Source organism: Streptopelia decaocto, assembly GCF_964273445.1.
Source record: "Streptopelia decaocto genome assembly, chromosome: 20".
Taxonomy (NCBI): domain Eukaryota; kingdom Metazoa; phylum Chordata; class Aves; order Columbiformes; family Columbidae; genus Streptopelia; species Streptopelia decaocto.
In genome coordinates, this window is record NC_138675.1 from 1,804,099 (window position 1) to 1,828,753 (window position 24,655).

General features: G+C 46.2%; 1 protein-coding gene across 2 annotated transcripts; it reads left to right on the forward strand.

Annotated features, from left to right (window-relative positions):
* The first annotated feature begins 1,625 nt into the window (after positions 1–1,625).
* Positions 1,626–23,910, forward strand: HP1BP3 (heterochromatin protein 1 binding protein 3). 2 transcript variants are annotated; one of them, XM_082069715.1, is made up of 13 exons: positions 1,626–1,758; positions 10,568–10,767; positions 11,178–11,280; positions 12,616–12,766; positions 13,086–13,245; positions 14,200–14,343; positions 14,809–14,889; positions 16,442–16,596; positions 17,336–17,426; positions 18,089–18,248; positions 20,735–20,846; positions 21,778–21,915; positions 22,736–23,910. In XM_082069715.1, the coding sequence occupies exons 2-13, from the start codon at positions 10,672–10,674 to the stop codon at positions 23,004–23,006; spliced, it is 1,662 nt and encodes a 553-aa protein (XP_081925841.1). In that variant the 5' UTR covers positions 1,626–1,758; positions 10,568–10,671; the 3' UTR covers positions 23,007–23,910. The 2 variants fall into 2 exon arrangements, with proteins under 2 accessions (XP_081925841.1, XP_081925842.1); XM_082069716.1 differs by lacking the exon at positions 1,626–1,758 and adding an exon at positions 4,653–4,725.
* Positions 23,911–24,655: the final 745 nt, after the last annotated feature.

Below are 24,655 nucleotides of genomic sequence, written 5' to 3' on the forward strand. Positions count from 1 at the left end.
AAAGCATCACGGAGATGATCTGGAGTGGAGAAGAAGACACTGAGCGGGTCCAGGCCTCCATCACAACAGCTTGGCTTTGGAAGGCGATGCTCTTGGGTGTAGGACAATGTTGCAGCAACCACCTAAAGGGGAAAAAAAAGTTGGAAAAAGCTTAGACAAGAAATAGTCAAGACAATATTGCAGAAAGAAGACCTCTCCACGGTGCTTTGAATGGTGTAAGTGCTTCTAACAAGTGCTCACAGAGAGGCTTCCCATCCACAGGAGAGACAGAAGGTACCACAGTGCCAAAATAAATGCAGAGTAGAATCTTCAAAGCATAAAAACAAATGGACAGAGTAGGAGTATGTGCAGAAAAAAAGATGAGACACTGTTTGGGCAAGAGAAAAGGGGAAAAGTTCTGTGGCAGTGGGGAGCAATAGATGTGGACTGTGGTAATTTAGGAGTAAAAGTCAGGTGTGGAGATTTGGAGACAGCTTGTAGAAAGATTACTTATGGCAGAAAAGAAAATAAGAATAGGCAGGGAATTGAGGAGTTGTGCCTTAAACTCAGGTGAAGGGACAGCAAAGGAATTTGAGGGAAGAAAAAAGAAAACCAAAAACCTACAGGTACATAGAGTTTCTGTCCACTAACTCCCAACATGCTCTGTCACCATGAAGGTGACAGTACCACTGTGGGTCACACTCTGCCTTGCAATGCCAATCCTCACCTGGGGCGGCTGAGGCACAGGTCAGGAAGCAGAAAAAGAATGAAGGAACACCAGAAAAGGGATCCTTCCTGCAAGCGAGGACTTGTTTGCGTGTTTTGGCAGAAAATTTCCAGCTTTGCAGCCAGATCTCTGCGATGGAACCAGCGTAATTGAGGCAGGCAGTGAATTATACAGCTAATGAGAGCAGCAGGAGGGTAATGAAGAAGAGGTTGAGGCAAAGGGAAGGCACAGGCTGGAGGAAGAGCTAACAGCAGGAGGAGGCCAGAGCAAAGATCCCAGAATGTCAGGGGTTGAAGGGCCCTGGAAAGCTCATCCAGTGCAATCCCCCCATGGAGCAGGAACACCCAGATGAGGTTACACAGGAAGGTGTCCAGGCGGGTTGGAATGTCTGCACAGAAGGAGACTCCACAACCCCCCTGGGCAGCCTGGGCCAGGCTCTGCCACCCTCACCAGGAACAAGTTTCTTCTCATATTTAAGTGGAACCTCTTGTGTTCCAGTTTGTATCCATTGCCCCTTGTCCTATCAATGGTTGTCAAAGATGCAACACTTCAGAACTGGAAGGCCTGGGTGCACACGGTTCTGACAGGAGCGATGAAGCTGTGACGGGCTGGGGTGACGGGCTGGGGTGACGGGCGGCGGCCGCTCCCTCAGCGCCCTCAGGGGGCGAAGGCGGGAAGCGCCTCAGCGAGGCGGCGGCCAGCGCGCGTGCGCAGCGCTGCGAGCGGCCCGCCCAGGAGGCGCGCGCGCCCCGCCCCGCCCTTGTGTGGGCAAGGCGGGAGGGGCCGCCGCGCATGCGCACGTTCCCGCCTTTCTCCACTCTCCCGCGCGACGTGGAGGCGCAGGGGAGCGGGGGGGGTGGGCCGGCGTTCAAAAAATGCCCGCGGCTTCCCATTGGCCGGCGGCGCCGCTACGCCCCGCCCCCTCCCTGCGCGTCGCGGCCACACCCCCCCGCGGTCCCGCCCCCGCCCCTTTGCCCCGGCCGCCCCCCCCCGCCGGTTCCCCCTCCGCCGCCGCCATTAGAGGGGCCGCTTTGTGTCCGCCGGGCCTGCTGGTGAGTCCCGCCCCCGGCGCCGCGGCGGGGTGAGGGAGGCGGCGGGCCGGGCCCGGTAGGCCGCAGGGTGGTGCGTGTGAGGCGCGGGGTGGCCTGGCGGGGCTGCCGGGGGAGAGGGGGAGGCCCGGAGCTCCCCTCAGCGCCGCGCCCCCTCTTGACAGGCCTCACGGGGGGGCTGTCGTGCCGAGTCGCGACAGGCCGCGGGGGTGCGGCGGTGGGCAGCACGGCCCGCTCCCCCCGGCCAGGCCCAGCGAGGCGGCCCCGGCTCTCGGCGGCCGTGGGGCCGGTGCGGGCGGGCCCGGCGGGGCCCCGGCCTCTCGTCGGTTCTCACAAAGGAGCCACGGGCGCTGAACCCGCCTCTCCCGGCCTTGACACCTGGAGAACCCCGGCGGCCGTGGCGGGGAAGGTCAGCGGCAGGAGGGGCTATTAGGCGTGCGCCACAAGAAATAATCGCTATTTATAAACTTAGGAAGTGCTTCAGCGCCTGCCATAGCCTTCCCGCGTTTTGGCTGTTTGTTGTTTTGTTTGTTTTGTTTTATTTTTTTCCTCCACAAACCCCCTCAGAGGCCAGAGAAGTGCTGCCACTCGAGGAAGAACTCTGTCCAAGACTTCAGTGTGGTTCTGCTTCCAAAAAGCAGCTCTGAATCCCTCTCAGTGCCGCTAGAGATGGATACAGGCCTAAGCGTGAGACTACTGGGTACTTCTGAGCAGCTCCCCAAGAGCCTGTGGTGGTCACAGCCCGGTTAAAGAATGTTAATTACCTTCCTCCCCTCATTGCATGTGCTGCTCTGTAGAGGTTATTAAATTCCAGTCTGGAATGAGACTGTTCCAGGGGGACTTCCATTCCAGGTTCGTTATCCTTGTTGCCCTTCTGGGCTGCGTTTTGGCAGTTAAAACCTTGCAATGACTTAAGGAGAGAGGAGCAGCCACCAAAATCTAAGCTGGTGGAAACTGATGTAGCTCTTGCTGCCCCAGGTCATGGTGCCCCAGGACAGCTCCAGAACAGGGACACTGTTCCAAACAAATTCTTCCTGCATGTATTTTAACCATTTTCACAGTCACTGGTGTCTGCAAATCAAGGGGGATTGCTCAGCCTGTGCTGCGGAAGTTGGATAATAGGGGGCTGTGGGTGTGTTTGCTCCTCTTAAACTGTAGCAGAGACGGATGGTTTGTTCATTTCTATGGTATTTCACTCTCAGGTTGCTGAATTATCTCTGGGTTAACAAACGTATCACTTCTCAGTTCTTATCAGGTCTTTTGAGTAGTAGTTGCGCTCTGGTTTTCAAGTATGTGACTTCTGTTTGTTTGCTTTTACCATAAATAGTATTTTTAGCAATAGCTGGCCAGCAGTCTTTGGCAAACACTTATCTTATTGAGGCGGGAGAGGTTGGGAAGTAGTCATGTTTATAAACAAAGTTGCACTATTAAGCTCCTCCACGTGAGGACAGTGTGTGTAGGGAGAATGGGAGGAGAATAGGGTATCACTGGTGAGTGTCTTGTTCTGAGTTTTGATGGACTCACCATCCTCAGGAGTGACTTAAAAAGTCGGTGGATAAAGTGGGAAGTCCTTGGGAAATAAGGAATAGATGGGGGATGAAAAAATGCTCATCATTTCTGTTGCAGGGGGGAAGAACTTGGTGTAAATGCCTTGAAAACATCTACTGGCTTTTGCACCCTTTCTCCCCCTTACCTGCATGTTCATCCTAATTAATTAGCTTTCCAATGCATTGTGCACTTTCCTCAGGCAGTAGCTGCTTGAATTATTTTTGCCTTTAGAATATCTTCTCAGAATTTCTTTTCCCTTTCAATAAAAACTGATGTGTAAATCTTTTCTCAGTGTTTTATTCCAAGTGACCCAGGTTGCTCTGAGGATTTCAGCTTCTATGAGGGAGAATTAAAGTTGTTTTACATTGATGGACGCTAATGTGAGGTATGAGTTGTTTTTATATAGACTGCAAGGAAATCATAGCTTTTATTATGTATAGTTTTGAACTATAGAATAATCCATGATGGCTGAATAACAAATAGTTTGGGAGGAGAGTTTATATAGTGGTTTTAAATGTAATCCATCTAAGCAAGGAGGATGTTGCCTATAAAAGGTTCTTACCCTGGTATGTAATGTTAGTGGCCTGAATTTTCACTGAAGTGTCAGTGGTTTGTCAGAATTCATAATGTTGTATCCTGGAATTAAGGTATTTCATCCAAGGCTATGAAACTTTCAGCAGTGGATTTTCATGCTGGAGTAGTTCTAAGTTTGTGGCCTAAATTTGTTAGAAAGCTGAACCCTGTGCACTCGAATACAGGCTGTTTCATTCCTGAGCTGCCTGTGTCAGTGGCAGCACATGGATAATCTGTATCATGAACCATTCAAGCCAAAAATTGTCCAAAAAACTGTTGTTGCACAGAGATTGTCACCGTCACAGTCCTGAGCGTGGTTGTGGAAAGGGATTATTTTTAAACAGCTGTGCAAGCAGGAATTCTGCTTTGTATTAATCTCTTAGCTGAAGTTTTTGTGAGTTTTTAGGTATGATGGGGGTGTAACTGAAGTTGTCCAGTACCTGCCTTTGGCTGTGTGTTTGGGACATTTAGAAAAACACCGGGGTGTAGGAAGGGAAGATAATCCAGGCCATGGAAATGATCTGCTGTTATCTTCTGTATAGGTTCAAAGACTGATGGTGAAAGAGTCTGAAACCTCTGGTGGTTTTTATATTGAGTTCTTGGTGGAGGTGAAGCATGGGTTCTTACTCGTATTTTTATAAATATCTGTTGAGATCAAGTTGATTCCAAGTTGCTGGTGTTATACCCTGGCAGAGCTGAGGTGCTGAGCTCAGTCCCGGGTGGGGAGGCAGAGCATCAATCTCATTGCAGAAATGTGCTTTGTTTTCTTTTTGCAGTGAAAGCAGCATCCCTGCCTGCAGAAGGGCACTATTTAATATCTGCTTTGCTCTGTAGAAGTCAACGGGATAGGTAAGGTGTAAGTCAGGTTGCATTTGTGGTGTTTGGAGTCTCAGATCCAAATTTAAAGCTACCCTGAAATAAAACAGTGTCATTAGATTCTCCACTTCTTTAGAGAAGGCAAAACTCTCCTTTGGGTCTCTGTGTCGGAATGTGTTTGTAAACGGGAGGTGTGAAGGATTTTTGCCGTGCTCCCCTGAACCCTGATGTATTTGACTTTCATTGTTCTTCTCCTTAACGCCGAAGGGAAGGAGTAGATGGAAATAGAAACTGTAACGCGAGTCAAGCCAAAGAATTTCTTGCCTGGCAAGCGGTGAGCTCTTGGATCTTTGTATTGGACCCCTGTTCTGCTTTAATTGAAACAAGATGTTTATAATGCTTGTAGCAGCATGGGACTCGAATAGCTTGTAACAGATCTCTGGGAGACTCCAAGTTGCAAATACAGCCCTTGTAGCTTAATCGGGAAGCAGGTGACTGAAAACCCAGCCTAACTAGGACACCTCCCAGGATATGGAAGCGGCGCGGCCATCGGGATCGGGACAGAGATCACACAAAACTGTTGAAATGGCAGCAAAAGTGATGGGAATGCCAGTTGTGAAGAAATGCTCAGCCAGCTGTGGAATGGGAGTGAATTTCCAAACAGGTTGCCAAGGAAGGATTAGAAGTAGGGACTAACTTGTAGTCTGTATTCAGTAATGTATTTTATTCCTTTACACATTTTTAGGCTGTTTTAAATTACTAAATACTACTGGTCTGACTTAAACAGGACAACAGGCAGCTGGATTAACTGCAAAACTAAGAGAGGCTGGTAAATACTAGAACGTCTTGGTGAAGCAGTGACAGGCAATCAGCCGAGAACTTTTAACAGATAGAGTTTGTAAAACAACTTTGTATCAAAGACGTTGCTGGGTTATATATTCTGTGACATCACGGATATTGAGGAGTTTGGTGGTGTCTTCTACCCGAGCTGGATTTTTAGGGGGGGAGCTTTGAGGATTTATTTCAGAAGGCCAGAAGTCTTGAAAAAGTTGGCCGGGTTCCCATTTAGAAAGTCATCTTTTTTGCATGTTTGGTTTGGATTTCCATGTTGGTTTTGTGAAAATATTAATATTTCCCGTGCTTTTTTCTGCAGCTTTTGAGTCATATAAATGCTCTTCTGCTCAATTCAGCTTTAGAAACTAGTAGATAATTGCACAATAATCAATAGCCTGTTCTTGAAAGCCAGTTACTTTGCTTTTTAAGCCTTTCTGATAATAAAAGTCATTCTTGTTTGCACTGCCTGTAAGGTTGACAGTTTGGGATCTCTTGACACCCTGGCTTCAAATCTGCAAGAGCATAAAAACTTCTTCTAACCTTTTTTGACCTGATTTCTAGCCCTGCGTCATGTTGTATACCAAGCCGTGTCTAAGAGCGCATCAATCACCGGTGTACGTGTCGGGTGACAGTAAGGGGACACCGGAGGGCACAGGATTGGATATGCTTTCTCATTTTTCCATTGCATATTTGTTTTCAATCCGCTCAGCCTGTGCACCCGGCGCCATCCTTGTGACTTGGTGTTTCCAGCAGCCTGACACTTGGCTTTGCCATGTTCGAGACCTGATTTTATCCTGAAGTATTTTCCCTTAAATGACGTTGAAGTCTGAGATAAGCTGGAAAAAATAATCTTATGGCCAGCAGCAGAAGTTCAAGGAGTCAGCCAAACTATGCCTCAAATTAACTGTTTTATTTTCTTTTGCATGTTCCTGTGTTGGCTACATTGGTGTTCGGACTCCACTCTTCGAAATATTGTCCAAAATGTGTGTGTCTCACCCCCTTTTCCTCCCCTTTTCCCCGCTAAGGATGTGTTGATAGTTCAGGAAGAAATTGGTATATTGTTTTCTAATAGTTCGCAGAATGCTACCTGTACATTGACGGCATCTTCTGTTAGTGGCTGCTCACTGAGCTGGGAGACTGGACACTATCAACCATTTATGCCAACCTAGAAATCCAGAAAGTTGAGCTTTTTTGTGATTTATCAGCTCCTTGCCAGTTTAGCAGCTTTGAAATTACTAGTTCATGATAGTTGGGGAACCTGTGAACCTGCAGTTCAAATGACCCGTAGGAAAATGAGTGTGAGTAGCTATGTGAGGAGTTACTATCTGTGCTTTCAAGCAACTTTTTGAAAATATTTGGGTTGTGATGTTTGTTTCATTGCTGATGTGATGATTTTGTTTTCCTGACAGTCAATCAGATTTAAGTGCACATGAGAGTTACCCAACCCTGAAAACCTGCAGCCTCAGTTGATGGCCTCTTCCCACTTTCTAAGCACAATATTTGTCTGACATTTGTGTAAATGCAAACTACAGTTATTACTTTCCAGTTGTTTATTATTAAGAGAGGTTCTTGCAGTCATAGCTGTGGTACGCATTGAAAGATTTCTTAGTTATCCCATACATGAAATAGGATGTCCAGGTAACAGTTGGTTTGGGCGACTTGATTTTTCAGTTAAATAAATTTTCTGTTATAATTGGAGGGGCAGAGGGTTTTTTTTATTTGGAGAGTTGGGTTTTTTTATTTAGAGGAGGAGAGTTTTTCTGTATTGCTGTTGCAAAACCTTCTAGTCCTAAATTCAGTCCTGTTTGTAGTTGACATTTCACACCCAGCCCAGAAAACTCCTTTTTGATCCCTCTTTGGAAAGAAATAGGCCAAGCAAGTGCAGGCCTTGGGCTGTGAATCTTTCACAAGGTGGTGCTGGTGACTCTGCTGCTGAGAATATCGGTGCTTTCAACTCAGTAGGAAATGATCCTCCTGCCCTTTGATTCCCTCGGCTTTTGGAGCAGGAGATGATCCACGCAGGGGAATGCAGAGGGAATCAACACGGAATTTCTGCAGGATGTATCATAGGCACCGAAGTTATGAATTGTGCTGTGTTAAGTGCAGAAAGACTATTGGGTAGGTTATACGGTGATCTAAACAAAGAGGATTTTTAGAACTTGGGGAATTTCAAGTCAAAGTTGGGAGTATGGTGTTTTCATGCGTGTGACGTGCACAGTTTAAAAATCAATAAAGCCCAGGACCATGAGCCAGCACTGGGCCGTTGTGGCCAGGAAGCCAATGGTACCTGGGGTGGGTTAGAAGGGGGTGGTCAGTAGGTCAGAGAGGTTCTCCTGCCCCTCTGCTCTGCCCTGGGGAGACCCCACCTGGAATATTGTGTCCAGCTGTGGCCCCTCAGTTCCAGCAGGACAGGGAACTGCTGGAGAGAGTCCAGCGCAGCCACCAAGATGCTGAAGGGAGTGGAGCATCTCCCGTGGGAGGAAAGGCTGAGGGAGCTGGGGCTCTGGAGCTGGACAAGAGGAGACTGAGGGGGGACTCATTAATGTTTACAGATATATAAAGGGGGAGTGTCAGGAGGATGGAGCCAGGCTCTTCTCGCTGACAACCAGTGACAGGACAAGGGGCAATGGGTGCAAACTGGAACACAAAAGGTTCCACTTAAAGATGAGAAGAAACTTGTTCCCGGTGAGGGTGGCAGAGCCTGGCCCAGGCTGCCCAGGGGGGTTGTGGAGTCTCCTTCTGTGCAGACATTCCAACCCGCCTGGACACCTTCCTGTGTAACCTCATCTGGGTGTTCCTGCTCCATGGGGGGATTGCACTGGATGAGCTTTCCAGGGCCCTTCAACCCCTGACATTCTGGGATTCTGTGACTAGGTCAGCCACAGCGTGCACTTGTACGTGTGTGTGTGCGTGTGTGTGCGTGTGTGTGCGTGTGTGTGCGTGTGTGTGCGTGTGTGTGCGTGTGTGTGTGTGTGTGTGTGTGCATGATCGCAGGAAAAGCATCTTTTGTAGCCCCCAACTGATTTCCCTGAGGATACAGCTGTGATTGCTTATTTTAGGACTAACCTCAAAATACTGGCATTTTTTAAAAGGGCTTCAGGCCATGCTTGGTAGGGAAAACATTTGATGCTGAGCTGAAGCCTTAGGGAATTTTACATTTTTCCTCTTTTCGCACTTGAGGGAGGAAGGTCCCATAAAACAGAGAGGGACAAGTGTTAGGCTATTGTTCTTGTGTTCTAATTGGCCATTGGTATTTTTCCCATCCTGAAATTTCAGAAGGAGGCTTCATTCATCTTATTTTGGTTTTGGCATGTAGCGTGTTTTGATTTTTTTGTTTTGTCTCAGAAGAAAACGTCCAGCACTGTTACACTCATTTGCTTTTACTGGTGCTGAGACAGGTCTAGTTGACTGTCATTTTTCAGTGTCAAAGGAGAAGTCACATCACAGGAGTGAATCGATTGCCATTAGCTGTCAGAAATGCTATATTTTGAGGATGGCCAGCAAGATGAATGTATTTTAGAGCATCTCCTGTGAGAATGCCACCTAGCAATGTGTCTTATTCTCCCGAAATTCAGGTTTTTTGGTGGGTTTTGCCGTAGGTGTGTGCACCTGATGTGACGCTGTGCCCACCTGGGATTTGGTTTATTAATTTATCAGTTTATTATTTGGGGAGGAGACCTTGTAGTTACAATGATGGAGCCTCTTGCATCACCCGTCCTTGTATCCATCCTATCCTAACATGCGTTCCCCTTGGCTTGTCTTTTGCTGCCGCTGGTTTCTGAATGGAAACTACCTCCAGAGCTTGGAGATGTAACAAAAATACTCTGTACAGACGAGCTGAGTTCTGTTTTGCCTGGGAAAACAAGCGAGGCAGAGAGAATCCCTCTGATCTAGTAGGAATCTCCACTGTTGTATAACAACAGGACTGTATTTTGGGGCGAGAATGCGCAATAATTGAGGTGATATTGATGTGGTATGGAGCGTCTGCCCCTGCAAAGAGAACTCAGCACAAAGTGCTGGAACTAGTGGAAGTCATCTTGAAAACAGTGATGTGAGGTCTCCGCTTAAGAGAGAGACACTCAGGCTGGGGAAATGCCTATAGAGAGTGAAAATGTATGGTAAGTGCCTGCCTTCTTGTCCGAGCAAAAGAAAACATCCCGAGTAGGTAGAAACTGGGAGTGTTTTTCTAATTCTCTGTAAGGAAGGGAAGGCAGCAGTGTGGAGCTTGGCTTTGGGATGGAAGGGGGGAAGTGGGTCCAGCCCAGGTTTGCTTTTGAGGTTTGTGAAGGGGGTGGCGAGAGCAAGGAGGGAATGACCCAGTAAACCCTGTGTTTTGCGATGGAAATAGTGGAACTGTTAGGATGGGCAGCAGGTAAGAAAGGCTGTAGAAGTGTAATGGTAGTAAGGGGTGAGACTTACCGAGGGTTAAACTAAGCTTAACCTGTTTAGTGCGCATGATGGTGGAGGAGAGTGTGGTAAAGCTTTAAATTTTTGTAGAAGGCATGGAGACTGCTGGTTTGATGGTTGTTTTCTTGTTCAAGGACTCATTAATTTCTATAAATCGCATGGGGTTTAGTTTGCGAGGGCCACAGGTTGGGTCCCCAGTGTGTGTATTTTCTGCATAACAGATTTAACGGTTTAACTCTTTAGGCTGCTAGAAGCAGGATCAATGTGTCAGCTCCTGCTTTTCCCCAAAGCGAATGACTTACTAGTTACCTCAACGCCTTACATCAGGCACAGTGCAATGTCTGCTTTTCGTTAACGCTTTCTGTTAATTTTAAAAGCCTCTTTATTCTTTCAGATATGTTTTAAAGGAGCAGGCTGCAGGTCTGGCTTACACCTTCACCATTTCTGCTACATCCATAGCACTCAAGTTTGCATACATGTTTTAGCATCTTTGTTGAATGCAATTGTTGATTGTCAGTTATGTTAGTCATGAGCTGTAAGTCATTTATCCTTTTCTTTTTAATCCTTAGTTTGTTAGATACATGGACGTAGATGTTTTTGTTAATTTTCACACCCCATCTTTTCTGTACTTTAGGTTGACTCCTCACTGCACTGTGAAAACCATTAGGAAAAAGTCCTTGGGGTTAAAACCTGGGGCTCCACAGTGTTACCTGCACTTGGGGCTAGAAATTAATTTAAATGGCGACTGATCTGTCTGAAGCTGAACCCGTGCATCATAAGGCGCTTCCACTCTTAACGGGAGCTCAGCTGATCCACACGGACAAGTTAAGTGAGGTAGGGGCTGGCCCGTTCTCCAAGCTTGCCCTCGGATCAGTACTGCTGAAGGTCACTCCGTTCTCTTTCTCCCCCTGCTTGTAGGAAACTCGCTTGGGAGTCTAATAAACCCTGGAGGTATTCTCCTTCCCCTTCCCTGCCTTCCCTCAGATGCTGTATATGTCAAAATCCTCATCTCGTGTAATTTGGAATCGCAAAGAAATTACTTATTTTCTGTAAAATGTGACACTATCCTCTCCTAGTATGCTTCAAAGAAGCTGGCTTGAGGGTCTCTTAAAATCCCGAAAAATCCAAAAGTCACCAGAATATTTCTACATAATGCTGCTTTGATTTACTTTAATCCCATTTCAAAAACGTTCTGGTTATTTCTGGTATCCGTACTGATTATTTTTTTTATATACTTTTTCTAGAAAGCTGAAGACGACACGATGCCGATCCGTCGCGCCGTGAATTCTGCTTCCCGGAAAACTCCTCCCAAAAGCAAACCTGCTGAGGGTGAAGAGGTCAAAGCGGGTACGGTAATAGTTCTGGAGTGTTAATGTAGATCCAAATGCAGGCTTTAGTTCTGAAACTCCTGAAAAAACCTTACTGCCAGATTAAAATATTACTAATATTACCTATAGGGAGAGGCTGAGGGAGCTGGGCTTGTTTAGTCTGGAGAAGAGGAGGCTTAGAGCTGAGCTCAGCACTCTCTAGAAGTACCTGAAGGGCAGTTCTAGCCAGGGGGAGATTGGGCTCTTCTCCCAGGCATCAGCAATAGGACAAGGGGCCATGGGCTTCAACTCTGCCAGGGGAAATTGAGGCTGGAGATGAGAAAGCAATTCTGTGCAGAGAGAGTGGTCAGGATTGGAATGGCTGCCCAGGGAGGTGCTGGACTCACCGGCCCTGGAGGTGTTTAAACTGAGATTGGCCATGGCACTTAGTGCCATGATCTGGTCAATGGGCTGGAGTTGGACCAAGGGTTGGACTGGATGATCTCTGAGGGCTTTTCCAACCCAGTCCATTCTGTGATTTACCTTCCTTTTGTAGGTTTTTCTTGGATTATTGGGAAGTTGTGTTTTGCAGCAACTCTGACCCCATTTGTTTAGTCCTTCATACCCTGTAGCAAAACCCTGACGCTCCAGACAGGAAAATATAGCTAAATATAGTCCCTTTTAAGCTTGCACGTTCTTCAGAATAAAGGTAGAAATTGTGACGTTTCCGTAGTGTCAGGAAGATGGCTTGAAATCGCAAGGTGGAGTTAACGAGTGGAAAAACATAATATTTAAATATTTTTTTTTTATTTTCCTGAACAAAAAGATTTCACCACAATGTCTCAAAATCTAGTCCAGGATTGATGTGTCTGGTCTTAGCAGCTTCACTCCAGTTTCTCAGAATGTGTCATTTCACTATTACATTCTGTCAGTGTCACTGATGTATGTTTTTGCACCTTTCTGAGTTTAAAAACCACATAAATCTCAACCCAGGGGAAAATGTAATGTTTCATGGTCCTGATATCCTCCTCCCCTCCCCACCCAGGCCTCTCTGATGAGGGATGGTTGTAACAGGGACCTTTGGAGTTGAGAAGACTGAGGAAATACATTCACTGCGAAAATGCTCCATGATGTTGTTTGAAGTTATTCTGGCGTTTGCTGGCTAATTGCACCTTATGGAACCTCTTTTCAGTGCTTTGTTCCCTCCTTAAGTTACATTCAACTCATCTGTTTAAATTAGGGAAAAAAGAGTTGTCTGGTATGAAATAATTTGGGGGGTGTGTTCTTAAGCTGCTTTTTTCCCCCCACTCTGCCTTCCTGAAGAATAGAGAGGGTAGTTTTAGGCAGTAACCTGATGCTTTTTCACATCTTTTAGATGCAGAAGCCACTTCTGAGGAGTCTGCCTCTGTTGGAGAAGAACAAGAGAGTGAAACGCTGCCCGCTGCATCCGCTGAGGCAGAACAGCCAAAGGAACCCGAGAATGAAGGGAAGGAGGAAACAAAGTCCTCAGAAGAAACCAAAAAGGAGTAAGGCTTGCTTAGTGCTGAGTTCAGGAATTTGGGGAGGATTCTGAAGAAAGGGATGTTCTAGAGATGGGGAAATAGGATGGGTCCCTTAAAAATGTGTTTATATTTCACGGGAGGGAGCTACTGATAAAGTGTAGCTGCTGTTCTAGAACACATATGAGGCTATCAAGACAGGATCCCTTTTTTCCAATAAAACCATCAAAATGTTCTTTAAACTCCATTCAGCATCAGATGTTCTGGGCCTTTTTTGTTATTGTTCTACTTGTCAGCTTGTTTTACAGTGTCTTTTGTCTTACTATTGCTTTGTATTTTTCCTAAGCGAGAAGGATCAGGCTAAGGAAAAGGAGAAGAAGGTGAAAAAGACCATTCCTGCGTGGGCTACCCTTTCTGCGAGCCAGCTCGCTAGAGCACAGAAGCAAACTCAGATGGCTGCCACCTCACGGCCCAAAATGGATGCTATTTTAACTGAGGCCATCAGGGTAAGAAGAGACAACTGTTTCTTTTGTTCGTCTGTTGCAAAGCAGAATAATTTGTGTGCTGAAAATCCACAAGCAGGAAATTTGCTGTCTTAGACCTCTGTGCTTCAGCCCCAAAGCCCATGGAGCTGAAATGTGAGGCCATGATGATGATGAGGGGCCCTGTAGCTTATTTATTTGTTTAGAATTTGTTTTCCTCCTGAATTAAGTTACTAGAAACAGCTACAATGACATAACCTGTTTGATTGCTGTCATCATTTAATTCGCTGTGCCTTCTAGCCATATTTAACTTGATTTACCTTGATTAATCGATTGATTTGATACATGCTTTTTTCAGCATTAACTTCTCCAAATTCAGAACAGATGGCAATACTGTAAACTCGCATTTCAAGGTGGTGTTGGTCTTGGTTTACCGAGTTCCTCCTGGTTGTAAGAAGAGACCTGTGCTGTTGGAGTTGTGCTGCAACCCCACTCCTCTTCCCTTGTGGTTTGGTTTGCAGGCGGTCTGGACTCCATGGTGGCCTTTCCAGCCGCTGTACCTTCAAAACATGAGCTTCAACTTCATTGTTTTTACTAGTTTACCAAAGTCAATCCTCCATCTTCTTCTAAAAAAAAATGGCAACTTGTTCTGACTTAATGATTACTCTGAGATTAGCAAAATGCCTCACAGCTTTGCAGTGTTGGTTTGTCAACAGGTGACTGTATTTTGAAGTAGCGTGTAGTATTTATGCCATTACTTCTAAGCTCTGCAGGACTGGGGAGCAGCTGACATGCACTTGCTGTCACTTAACTTGCTGTGTTAAGTATTTTGTTAGTCATATTTTATCCTCTTGAGTTGTTGTGGGGAAAAGGCCAGCCCTGTGGTGATGCGCATCCATTCAATCTCTGTTCTTCCAGCCCCACAGCAAGATAATTGCAGCGCAGGTGGTTTCTACTAACTTTTCCCTTCTGTTTCAGGCATGCTTTCAAAAGAGCGGTGCGTCGGTCGTTGCGATACGGAAATACATCATCCACAAATACCCTTCTCTGGAGCTGGAGAGGAGAGGCTACCTTCTAAAACAGGCACTGAAACGGGAGCTGGAGAGAGGAATTATCAGGCAGGTAAGAACTGCTCGTGGTATTTACTTAATCACACAGGAGTTTCTTAAACTCTGCTAGAACATCTCCGAGGTGATCACCTTCTCCCTCATGGAGGTTAATTGGCCTCTGTCTCTGCTTTGTTAGACACTGATAGAATTTCAACACGATTCTGTCAATCAGATACCTTGCACGGTTGGCTTTTGTGCAATTTTTGCCCGTTTCTTGCTGTTGTGTCATATGGCATTGCAGCAGCGTGTGTCTTCAACATCATTCCTGCAGCAACGTGTTTCTTTTACCACTGTAATTTACTGGTTTTTGATCTTACTGAAGTGCCAGCAGGTTCAAATCAGGCCTCTGCCATGACAGCCCATGGCCAGGGTGACAGTGCCTTCCAAATCTGTGTAACAATGTCACTTAGTCTCTTTCAAATTGTTATTATTTGGTGTTACTTTGTTAAAGATTGAACTGGACTTTCTTTCGCACTAGGTGAAAGGAAAGGGAGCTTCTGGGAGCTTCGTGGTGGTGTCTAACGCAGGAAAAACTGTTCCGAAAGCCAGAGACAGAAAGGTAACGTGGATTATTTTAAACAATACTTAGAGAAATCTTTGTGGGTTGCACTGGAACACGTGTATCTTACAAGATGCAGTCTAACCCCAATGGCATTCTACTCCTTCCCCAAGTACAGTAATTAAAACACCCATTCCTCTAAAACCCGAGTCAGAAAGCTAGTATGAGAAACTAAAACCGAGTAGAATAATCAAAATCTTAGTTTTAAAATGCTTACGTTAAACCCCTAGGCTTTGGTTCAGGGGCAGAAAACTCAATAACCGTGAAGCTCCTCTTGTGTCTTTACCTGTTAGAGAGAGAGAGATCAGGTATTGTAAGAGAGCTCCATGCTACTGCTGTTTCTGTTATATCTATTATATGGGTAAATGGAAGATTTCGGGACTGACAGATGAACATTTTTCCATCAGCTGTGAGGGCAGAGGGAGAAAGAAGAAAATGTCCTAAGGCTTCTGGAAGAAAGCTGCTAATATTGAGTGTATATTGGTTTGAGGTTGTGAAATGTGATGTGGCTTTTTGGGGATGTTTTTGAGCCTAGTCCTCACAATTAGTGGTGGTTCCAGCATCTCGGTTCTCCACTCCCTGTTGCGCTGGGTTTATGAACGACGTTTTTAACACTGCGGTTACAAAATGTTTAACTGGAGTTACTGATCCCCTTGCAACTTAGACAAGTGAACCCAGAGAGTGTTGTAACACCCTAGTGCTTATCTCTTGGCTACTGGGGAGACCAAAAAGCCCTAAAACTGAGGGAAATGGTGACATGTTTGGTACTATGGCACTGAGGGAGACTCACTGCAGTGTAGCATCTCTTTAAGTAGTTAGAGCAGGGCACCTGACAGCTGCTAACACCTCATATCGGAGTCTTTGTTCCTAGTTACATCCTCTGTGTTGCGGCAAAATGAATAACTTGCTTTTGTTTTCGGTGAATTGAGCTCACAGTCGAGCAGCTGTGTGGGTGAGCAGCACCCTCACCAGTCTGACCATTTGCAAAGCTGTTGTTCAGCATCAAAATCATTGAATTTCAGCACATTTCCTCACTGGTTTTCTGTATAAAGAACAGATCATTTTTTTTCTTCTGATTATCCCTTCCTCGTGGTATCAAAGTGAGGGAGGACAATTCAGGAGAAGAGTGGTGGCTTCAATCAAGATTTCATTCTGTTGAGTGAAAAAACAGTGGACTCTTGTCCAGCTGTTCGTTTTTGGGAAGATTTGACCTGTGTAAACAAGTCTTGCCTTTGATGGTTCTTATATAATTTTTACCTATCTCATTGAAGGGCAGCAGAGGAAAGTGCCTATAAAAAGAGGAAGGAAACCATTAAAAATATAGATGATGTTAAATACTCAGCAATTTATATTTGTAAAACTTTCCTACCTTTCCTATGAAAATTCCAGCTAAAGTTGCTCTATTTTACTTAAGCTGCTAAACTTTTTAAATTGTTAAAGAAGTTGATTTTTCCAGATCTGTGACCAGTGTCAGGAGCACTTCTGTGCATTGCTGGCTCAGAAAACCCGGAGTTTTAGGCCCCACTGATGTGTAAAAGTATGTGTATTTCAGAAAAGCACTTCCACTTCGACCGCAGAGCAACAAGTCAAGCTGGAAGACATCCTGCCGCTGGCTTTCACCCGCCTTTGTGAACCCAAGGAAGCTTCGTACAGCCTGATCAAGAAATACGTGTCTCAGTATTACCCCAAACTCAAAGTAGATATAAGGTAGGTGCAGGAATACGCTTCTGCAAGGAGAGAAGCGGTGAAATGCAGCCTTCCTCTGGCTTTGCCTCGCTGCCCCGTCATTTAATTCAGTATTTCAGCAGACAGGTGGTGCTCTGCTTTATAGAGCCTGCAAGAAAGCTTGAGGAAAAGCCTTTTGTCGCATCCCTCCACACCCGATTGTTCCTGACACCAACAGCAGCATTTCCCTCCACACTTTAACCAAAACCAGGTCCCTTTAGCTGCATGGATGTGAAGGCTTCTCCTTGGGATCTTGTCCCGCTTGGTTCTGGATGCTTTAGCTGCCACACACTTGCAGTAATCTTTAACTTTGCCCATAGGGAGTGGGTTAAGGCTTGGGGAGGAAGCAAATTTAAGAAAACCCTGTGCGGCACCTCTTACAGGGGCTGATACTCGGTCCCTTGTTTGTCTGCGAGCTGACTCATTGCCCACTGAGCCCAAATGTGCTTTTCAAAATGAACAAATCCTTCCAAGTGAAGCTTCTCCGTTTCTGGATACGCAATGACACCCGGCAAGCGTTGCAGTTGAATTTCCGCTAACGTACATTGTTCTCCTCATGTAATCAGCGCTTGCTGACAGATCTCCATTTAAAATGTCTGTATGTAGGCAGATACTGCTTGTAAATACCGCTCTGCTCACACTCTGTGTAAAGCGTTGTTTCTCTGTTTGTTTTTTAAGCTGTCAGTGTGTGTCAGTAAAGCTTTATCCTCCTGTATTTCAGACCCCAGCTGTTGAAGAATGCCCTGCAGAGAGCTGTAGAGAAGGGCCAGTTAGAGCAGATCACAGGGAAGGGAGCGTCTGGGACATTCCAGGTCAGAGCCAGAGTTCATCTCCTTTTATTGCCTGTACCGACCACGAGCCTTGGATACAAGTTAACACACCCTCTCCCCCTGCCCGGTTTTATTGGGTACACCTTTCTTTAGCAGCCTGAGCTGTCAAACTGAAGCGGTAGGACTCTTATTCTCCTCTCGGTCTACATTTCTGGAGCAGACCTCCCTGCCTTGCTTAGCGTGCTCCACACGCTGCCTCAGCTCTGACTCACTAGCACAGTAGGGGAGATGGTGGGGTAAGATTTCCTTTCCATCGCTAATTTTGAGTGCAGTAGGTACCCCAGATGTGTGCAACGTATTTATTTTTTCTCATGTCTGTGCTGTACAAGTTCTCTTGGGTACATTTGGTCTGTGGGATGGGGGAAGATCTGGTTTATTTCCTTCCCTTAGATTTCCACATCCTTGCAGCGTATTTGGGGGCTAGGACAATGTGTTACTGATAGAAACCACTCCAGGCTAATTGACTGAACAGGCCTGTCCTCCCAGGTGAAACTGGGAGAGAAGCGTTCCCTGTGCAGTGTTTTAATATTAAACGTATCTGTGCTAATGCAGGAGCGCCGACCCACCTGGTGCAGAGGAGCTTGTCCTGACCTGGTTTGGGAGAATTTTGTCTTGATGCTTTTCTCTTCCTCCTTGGAAAATAGCTGAAGAAATCAGGGGAGAAGCCCCTGCTGGGTGGGACTCTGATGGAAGATGCCATCCTGTCGGCTATTGTGGCCATGAACGAACCGAAGACCTGCTCCACCACAGCGCTGAAGAAGTATATCCTGGAAAACCACCCAGGGACCAACTCCAACTTCCAGGGTAAAGTACCGATCTGCGTAACGCTTCCCTTGTACGTGCTGCAAGAGAGTCCTGGAGCTGCAGATGTGTCTGTGCAGCACCTTTAACTCTTCTGTTGAGCTCGCTGGGGAGCTGACAGCTGCTCGGCCCTTTGTGCTGCAGCGATGCTCAGTGGTTTGAATTCCCATTAGCTCCTTTCAAGCCTGACAAAAGGTAGTTTGAGATGTGATGCACGGCTCTCTTCTCTGTAGCACGTTCCCAGGAACAGGGAATAGTATTCGAGTACTTTATTGTTCTTAAATCACGAAGCTGATTTCATCTGTCTCTATTTTGGAAGGCTACAGATGCTTTTTATTTTGAGAAGTTGCATAGTCTAACTTTAAAAAAAAAAAATCACAAGCATGTCTCTCACTGTTTTGTTTGAGGTCCTTCTTTGGCTCTGATTTTAAAAGGTCAAGCAAGTGAGGAGAGAAACTAATCCTGTTGTTTTTTGGGAAGGGATTTGGCTTGTCTTTGTTCCCAGGAACAACACTAATGTCTGTTTTCACTTTTGCGTTAGCAGAAGTGATATTAACAGAGATTTCAAGCATATCTTCAAATTTGCATTATTTGGTCTGAGCCCCGATGCGGTTGTTGAACTGAGGCTGGGGGTCACCTGAAGCAGGATGAGCTCACAGCAATCTCTCCTAGAGTCAAACCTAAAAGCGGATCAGCTTGTCACTGCGGTGTCACCGTGCTGGTGCCATCCCTCGGGATGCGGGGCTGGAGATTGTCGATCCCGCGCTCTTCACCTGCAGCACGGCTGTTTGATGCAGAAACTTCCCGACACATGGAGAAACACAGGTTCCCTCATGGGCTAAAGACATAGCCTGAGGCCTTCTGCCAATTAGAGACTGATGTCAAATGTGACTACTTAATCTTGGGGCAGGGAAGAGAGTTTCCAGGCTCGCCAAGCCCTTGCATGATTTATTTTCAAGACCACTGGAAATTTCCCTGGTCCTTGGAGGCCTGTGTTTAACCAGCCTCCAGTGCTTGTCAGTCTTGCAAGTCGGATAAGGAAATTTCAGCTCGCAATCTGTTGTTTTCTTTCTCCTTCCATTGCATAAAAGGAATTTTGATGATCTCTGCTCTGTTTTAAGAGCAACCGGAGGAAGATCCGGTGAGATGTAAAAGCAGACAGATACGCGATGTGCTCTACATTCCTCTCCATTTTATATCTTATAACTGGAGTCAAATCCTTTACGTGCTAGTATCCAAAGTAAAACCACCCTTATGTTTTATGTGTTGCTCCTGTTTATAAAAGTTTGCATTTTTTTAAAGTGTTCTTGAACTAGGAGGATCCTAATGTTGCAACAGTAGTAATTTAATGGATACAATCAGGTCAATTACCTGTGCAAGCTCTTCCGATGCCCTTCAAAGTAAAACGTTGCGGCAGAGGTAGCCTGTAAGCTGGTGCAAGTATGGCACTGTCCCAGTCATTCTCCTGCTGTGAAATGTCAGTTCTTGAGAAAAGCCCATTTTGGGAGCGTCAAATAAGTGGCTGTAGTGAATACCTCTGTGTTAATCATACAGAACAGGTCAAATGACAGTTCAGCCAGCGTGTTTCTTTGTATTTTTCTCTATTTCTCAATAGAGAACCTGCTTGAGGGCAGGCCTTGCTGTGCCTTTCGTTTGGAGGGAGCTAAACATGTACACGGACGCTCTAATTCAAGCTGAAAATGGATCTGAGCTCACTAAACAAGTTCTGCCCTTTGCCAGAGTCAAAGGTCCTGTGTATTTGCACAGTTTTGGTTACAATTCTTACCTGGTGCACAATGGAACACAAGACTTGAATCAAAAGTGTATTTGTTGTATTTCTAGACCAAATATTCTCCCTTAAAAAAACACAATGGGGAAAGATAACCCGCATATAAAATTTAGAACGGGATGATGGCAAAAACAGGGTAAAGACTTGTTTTAAAACACTTTGGAGAACAGGCTGAAGAAAGCTGAGACTTGGGGTAAGTTTGAACAGAAGTAGTTCCATGGCGCTGTTGAATGCATTTATAAAGGAGGATCCCTGCATCGTGACATCAAAAACCTTCGCTGTTCTTGACTCCTTCCTTTGGAGAGTTTAAAACCACACTTGCTAAGTGTTCAGGAGCAAACACTTGCATCTTCCTGAAAACTAATGGCAAGAGGATTTCCCTTTAAATAAGACACATCAGGACTTCTAAACGCAGCGCTCTGGCTGGGTCTGACACACAGCAGCTGCTCTTTGAGTGCAGAAAGAAGCACGTGGTGCCCAAACTATTCTACGCTATTTTTTTTGTTATATATCTTCGCAAACCTTGGGTCTCCAGAGCTGTTTCATTCCCCTGCAGGTGTCCTGTGCAAAGGAGGCTTCATCCTGACTCCCCAGCTCTGATTTCAGAGGGCACTGCAGAGAGCAGGAAGGTTAGACAAGTGACTAAAGATAGTAATACAGCCTTTCTCTGATTTTATTGTCTTTTTTCTGTTCTTCACAGTGCATCTACTGAAGAGAACCCTGCAGAAATGTGAGAAGAATGGCTGGATGGAGCAAATTTCTGGGAAGGGCTTCAGTGGAACATTTCAGCTTTGCTTCCCTTATTATCCGAGGTAAAGAATTTGGCTGTAAAATGATGTTGGAGATCAGTGTCATGTAGGGCAGCCAGAGAGCAGTGCTGAAGTTCAGAGACCCACCTCCTACTTAGAGGGAAGTTTGTGGAGGGTTTAATAACTGATGAACCACAACGTTGTCACCCGTACTCTAGAAAATGACATTACTTGGGTGTCTAACTGTGTGCGAACATCAAGTTGATTTCATTAGCAAAGGAAGCTTTGAAGGGCAATTAAAAATATTAGGATCTATTCCCAGATACGCTCTCATAATGCTTTTTTTGCAGGATGGGGGGCTATTTAAACATTCCCGTGCTAAAACAAACTCATGTGAGCAGGTAGAGCGTGTTGTTCTTCATGCAAGGATGCTCACAAGGAGTCGGACCCAGCTGTTTGCCTTTCTTGCTGCTGGTGTGGAGGAGAGCTGGGAGGAGGGGCAATGGCCTAGATTAGCTTCTGTGACACTAAACCAGCCTTTTTCTTCCCCTCTGGGAGTGTATATTGTGCTGGAGCACGCACAGCCCAGGGACGGTGACTTCGTGTCCCACAAAGAGCCAAGTGGCAGTGTGGTCACTCAAATCTCTGCTTCCCCACCCTCTTTTATTACATACCTGCAAAGTCCTCGGCGTTTTCAGCTTGTGTTAGAGTCGCTGAAGTCTGATCTTGTCCCTTTGCTGTGCTTGTGCAGAAGGAGCGATGAGGAGAGAACTGGAGAAAAGGCATCTTAGGGTTGGGACGTTCCTGGTGATTTACGAGCTGTTGTATTTCTGCTGTTGCAGGGACTAAATAATGTTGGGGTTAGAAGTTTGGGGGATTTTCTGGATTAGGCTCCAAGCTGTAACCTCACGGGAGGATGAGAGCCAGGGTTACCCATGGCTTGCTGGAGTCGTGTCCTTAGATAAGTCGCGCTCTGACAAGAACCATCTTGTAGCCCAGATGTGCTCTACCCAGAGAAGCAGCAGGATGAGGACTCTGAGGAATCCGATGAGGAAGAGGAGGAAGAATCTGAGGAGGAAGAAGAATCTGAAGAGGAAGAGTCTGACGAGGAGGAGCCACCGCCAAAGAAGAGGTACAGCAGCGTGGGAGATAAATGGGCTCCTTTAGATGATATAAAAGTGACTGTCACTTCAGTAGAGTGTGGGTGTTTGTCTCTTGCCATGGTTATTTGTCCACAAGGTTGTTGTTCAGGACACATTGCAAAAAGAAGTCTCTAATTCTAATCCTGCCAGGATCAGGATTTCTCCAGGATGTGAGTAGTCAGCAAAAGCAATGCCTTGCTCTGGAGGTACTCATCTCCATTATTCCATAATTTAAAAACCGCTTTTATTCCTCCAGATGAGCCTGTGTTTATTCTTTGTATTGCCTTTAGTCTCCTAAAGTCGCCTTTTGTGGTTTACAAAAGTGTGACGTTTCACACGGGCCTTTTTGTATTTATTGTTTCCTTAGGAAAACTTTTCCCTGCGGTGTTGTTTGCAGTTCTGTAGGCAGATATGAAACCTGCCTTCCTCAGAACGCGGATTTGAGAGAAGTGTTTGAGTACAGAATTTCCATTTAGAGAGCAAAGAGAGCGCTTAGGTCTCTGAATTGTTCTGACAGCCGACTTTGATTCATTGTCATTATTTGTATGTTTATTTGCCTAACAAAGGAGCTCGAAACCTGGCTGGCAGAGCACGGTGGGGACTGGGGAGTGCTTAGCGTGGCAAGATCCACCAGAGTTCTTGCTCTTTGGGATTTAGCTAATGAAACGTACTGCTGCGGAAAGGAACATCCGTGGCGAAGAGCGAGGATGCCAAGATCTGCTTCGTTTATGCAAATTGGCAACAGCAGCTCTGCTCCGGGTAGCATTTTGCGTCTCCGCTCAGATCTTGTGCTGTCTCTCTTTCTGACAGGATGCAGAAGAGGCCGCCTCCGAAATCCCGGAGCAGAGCCCCTCCGATGAAGCCGAAGCCAAGAAAAACCCCCGCGGCCCGCCGGGGGAAAGCAAAGCCCCCTCCCAAGGTTAAAACCCCTGCTAAGAAAGCCAAACCAGCAGCCCCAGCCATCAAGAAACCCTCTGGTGGCAGCTCTTCCAAGAAACCAGCAGCCGGCGGGAGGAAGGAGGTGAAACCCTCTGCCAAGGGCAAATCCACCATGAGGAAATCTCTCCGGGCAAAAAAGTAAAATCTTTCCAGTGTCAGGGAATCCCGTGGTCAAATCCACGCTCTTGTTTTTATAAGTCAACGTGCATTTGTATTTTAGTTCTGAAGCTTAAACACTTCTTTATTATTTTTTTTTTCTTGAATGATGGGGAAAAAGCTGAAAACTAAATCAAACCAACCCGAGCATTCGTTAGGTCTCAATGCTGTGCCTCGTACCTGCACCTCCCCGGAACAAGTCATCTTTAGTTTCTGCAATAATTTTAGGACTTTTCTAGGACGTATATAATCTGTACATTCTACAGTGTTCCTCTTGGCTTTGGGGTGGGGGGAGGGTTGGCTTTGAAAAGAAATTCTTCAAAGAAGATCTTTATATCTTTAGACAGCAGGAACAGGATGATTGGGGGAGCGTGAGTCTTAAGGAGAAGGTACAACGGCAGAAGAGTCCTCCCTAGATCCCCCCTGCATGACGAGGTCCTTAACGCTTCCGTGGCGAAGCGCTGTAAATACAGCACTTGCACTGAGTCCCCGAGGTGCTTCTTTCCGCGCGGCCGGTGGAGCGACAGGCCGAGGAGGCGGCACGTTTGGTTCCTTCCAGCCGGCCAGGTTTGTTTGATGGTGAGTCAGATCTCCAGCGACCTCCACTGCTGGTCTGACGCCCGAGGGGCTCCCAAAGGGTTCATTCTCGGCTCGGCGGGTGATTTGAATTAGTGTTTCCGATGCCACTTCTGTTATCTTCAAACCAAAATATATAAAAGTCTTCTTGAATCCAACTTTCAAATGTTTTTAAGAGATGAAGAGCCTGAGTTTTGTCAACTCTTGTTTACCCTTTTTTAAAGAAAAGTTGGAGCGCTATACAATTGCTAATGTAGAGATGTTGATAAGTGAAGAACATGCCGTTTGCTAAAATAAAATGAAACTAGATTCCAGGCTTGCTTTGTGTGTCCTTTTCTCTTCCTCGCCACAGCTTTCTCCTCCTAGAAATGCAGAGAGGAGGGAATTTCAGTCATGGTGAACTGCTGCAGAGAGAAATATTTATTAAAAGTACAAGCTCCGTAGCTGGATGGACTCATGACTTTTTTTCTTCCCTGTTTTCTCTGGAGACAAAGGTGAGCGAGGAAAAAAACACTCAGTTTAAACCTCTTGCTGCTCCTCTTCTCCCTCTGCCTCTGAAGATGCTGCAGGGAGTGGAGCATCTCCTGTGTGAGGAAAGGCTGAGGGAGCTGGGGCTCTGGAGCTGGACAAGAGGACACTGAGGGGGGACTCATTCCTGGGGATCAATATGGAAAGGGGGAGTGTCAGGAGGATGGAGCCAGGCTCTTCTGGTGACAACCAGTGACAGGACAAGGGGCAATGGGTTCAAACTGGAACACAAGAGGATCCACTTAAATTTGAGAAGAAACTTGTTCCCGGTGAGGGTGGCAGAGCCTGGCCCAGGCTGCCCAGGGGGGTTGTGGAGTCTCCTTCTGTGCAGACATTCCAACCCGCCTGGACACCTTCCTGTGTAACCTCATCTGGGTGTTCCTGCTCCATGGGGGGATTGCACTGGATGAGCTTTCCAGGGCCCTTCAACCCCTGACACTCTGGGATTCTGTGATTCCTGTCAGTGGACAGTGAGGACAAAAAAACCAGCAGAAATCTCCTCCGTGCCCTGCTCAGCAACCAGTGTGCAAA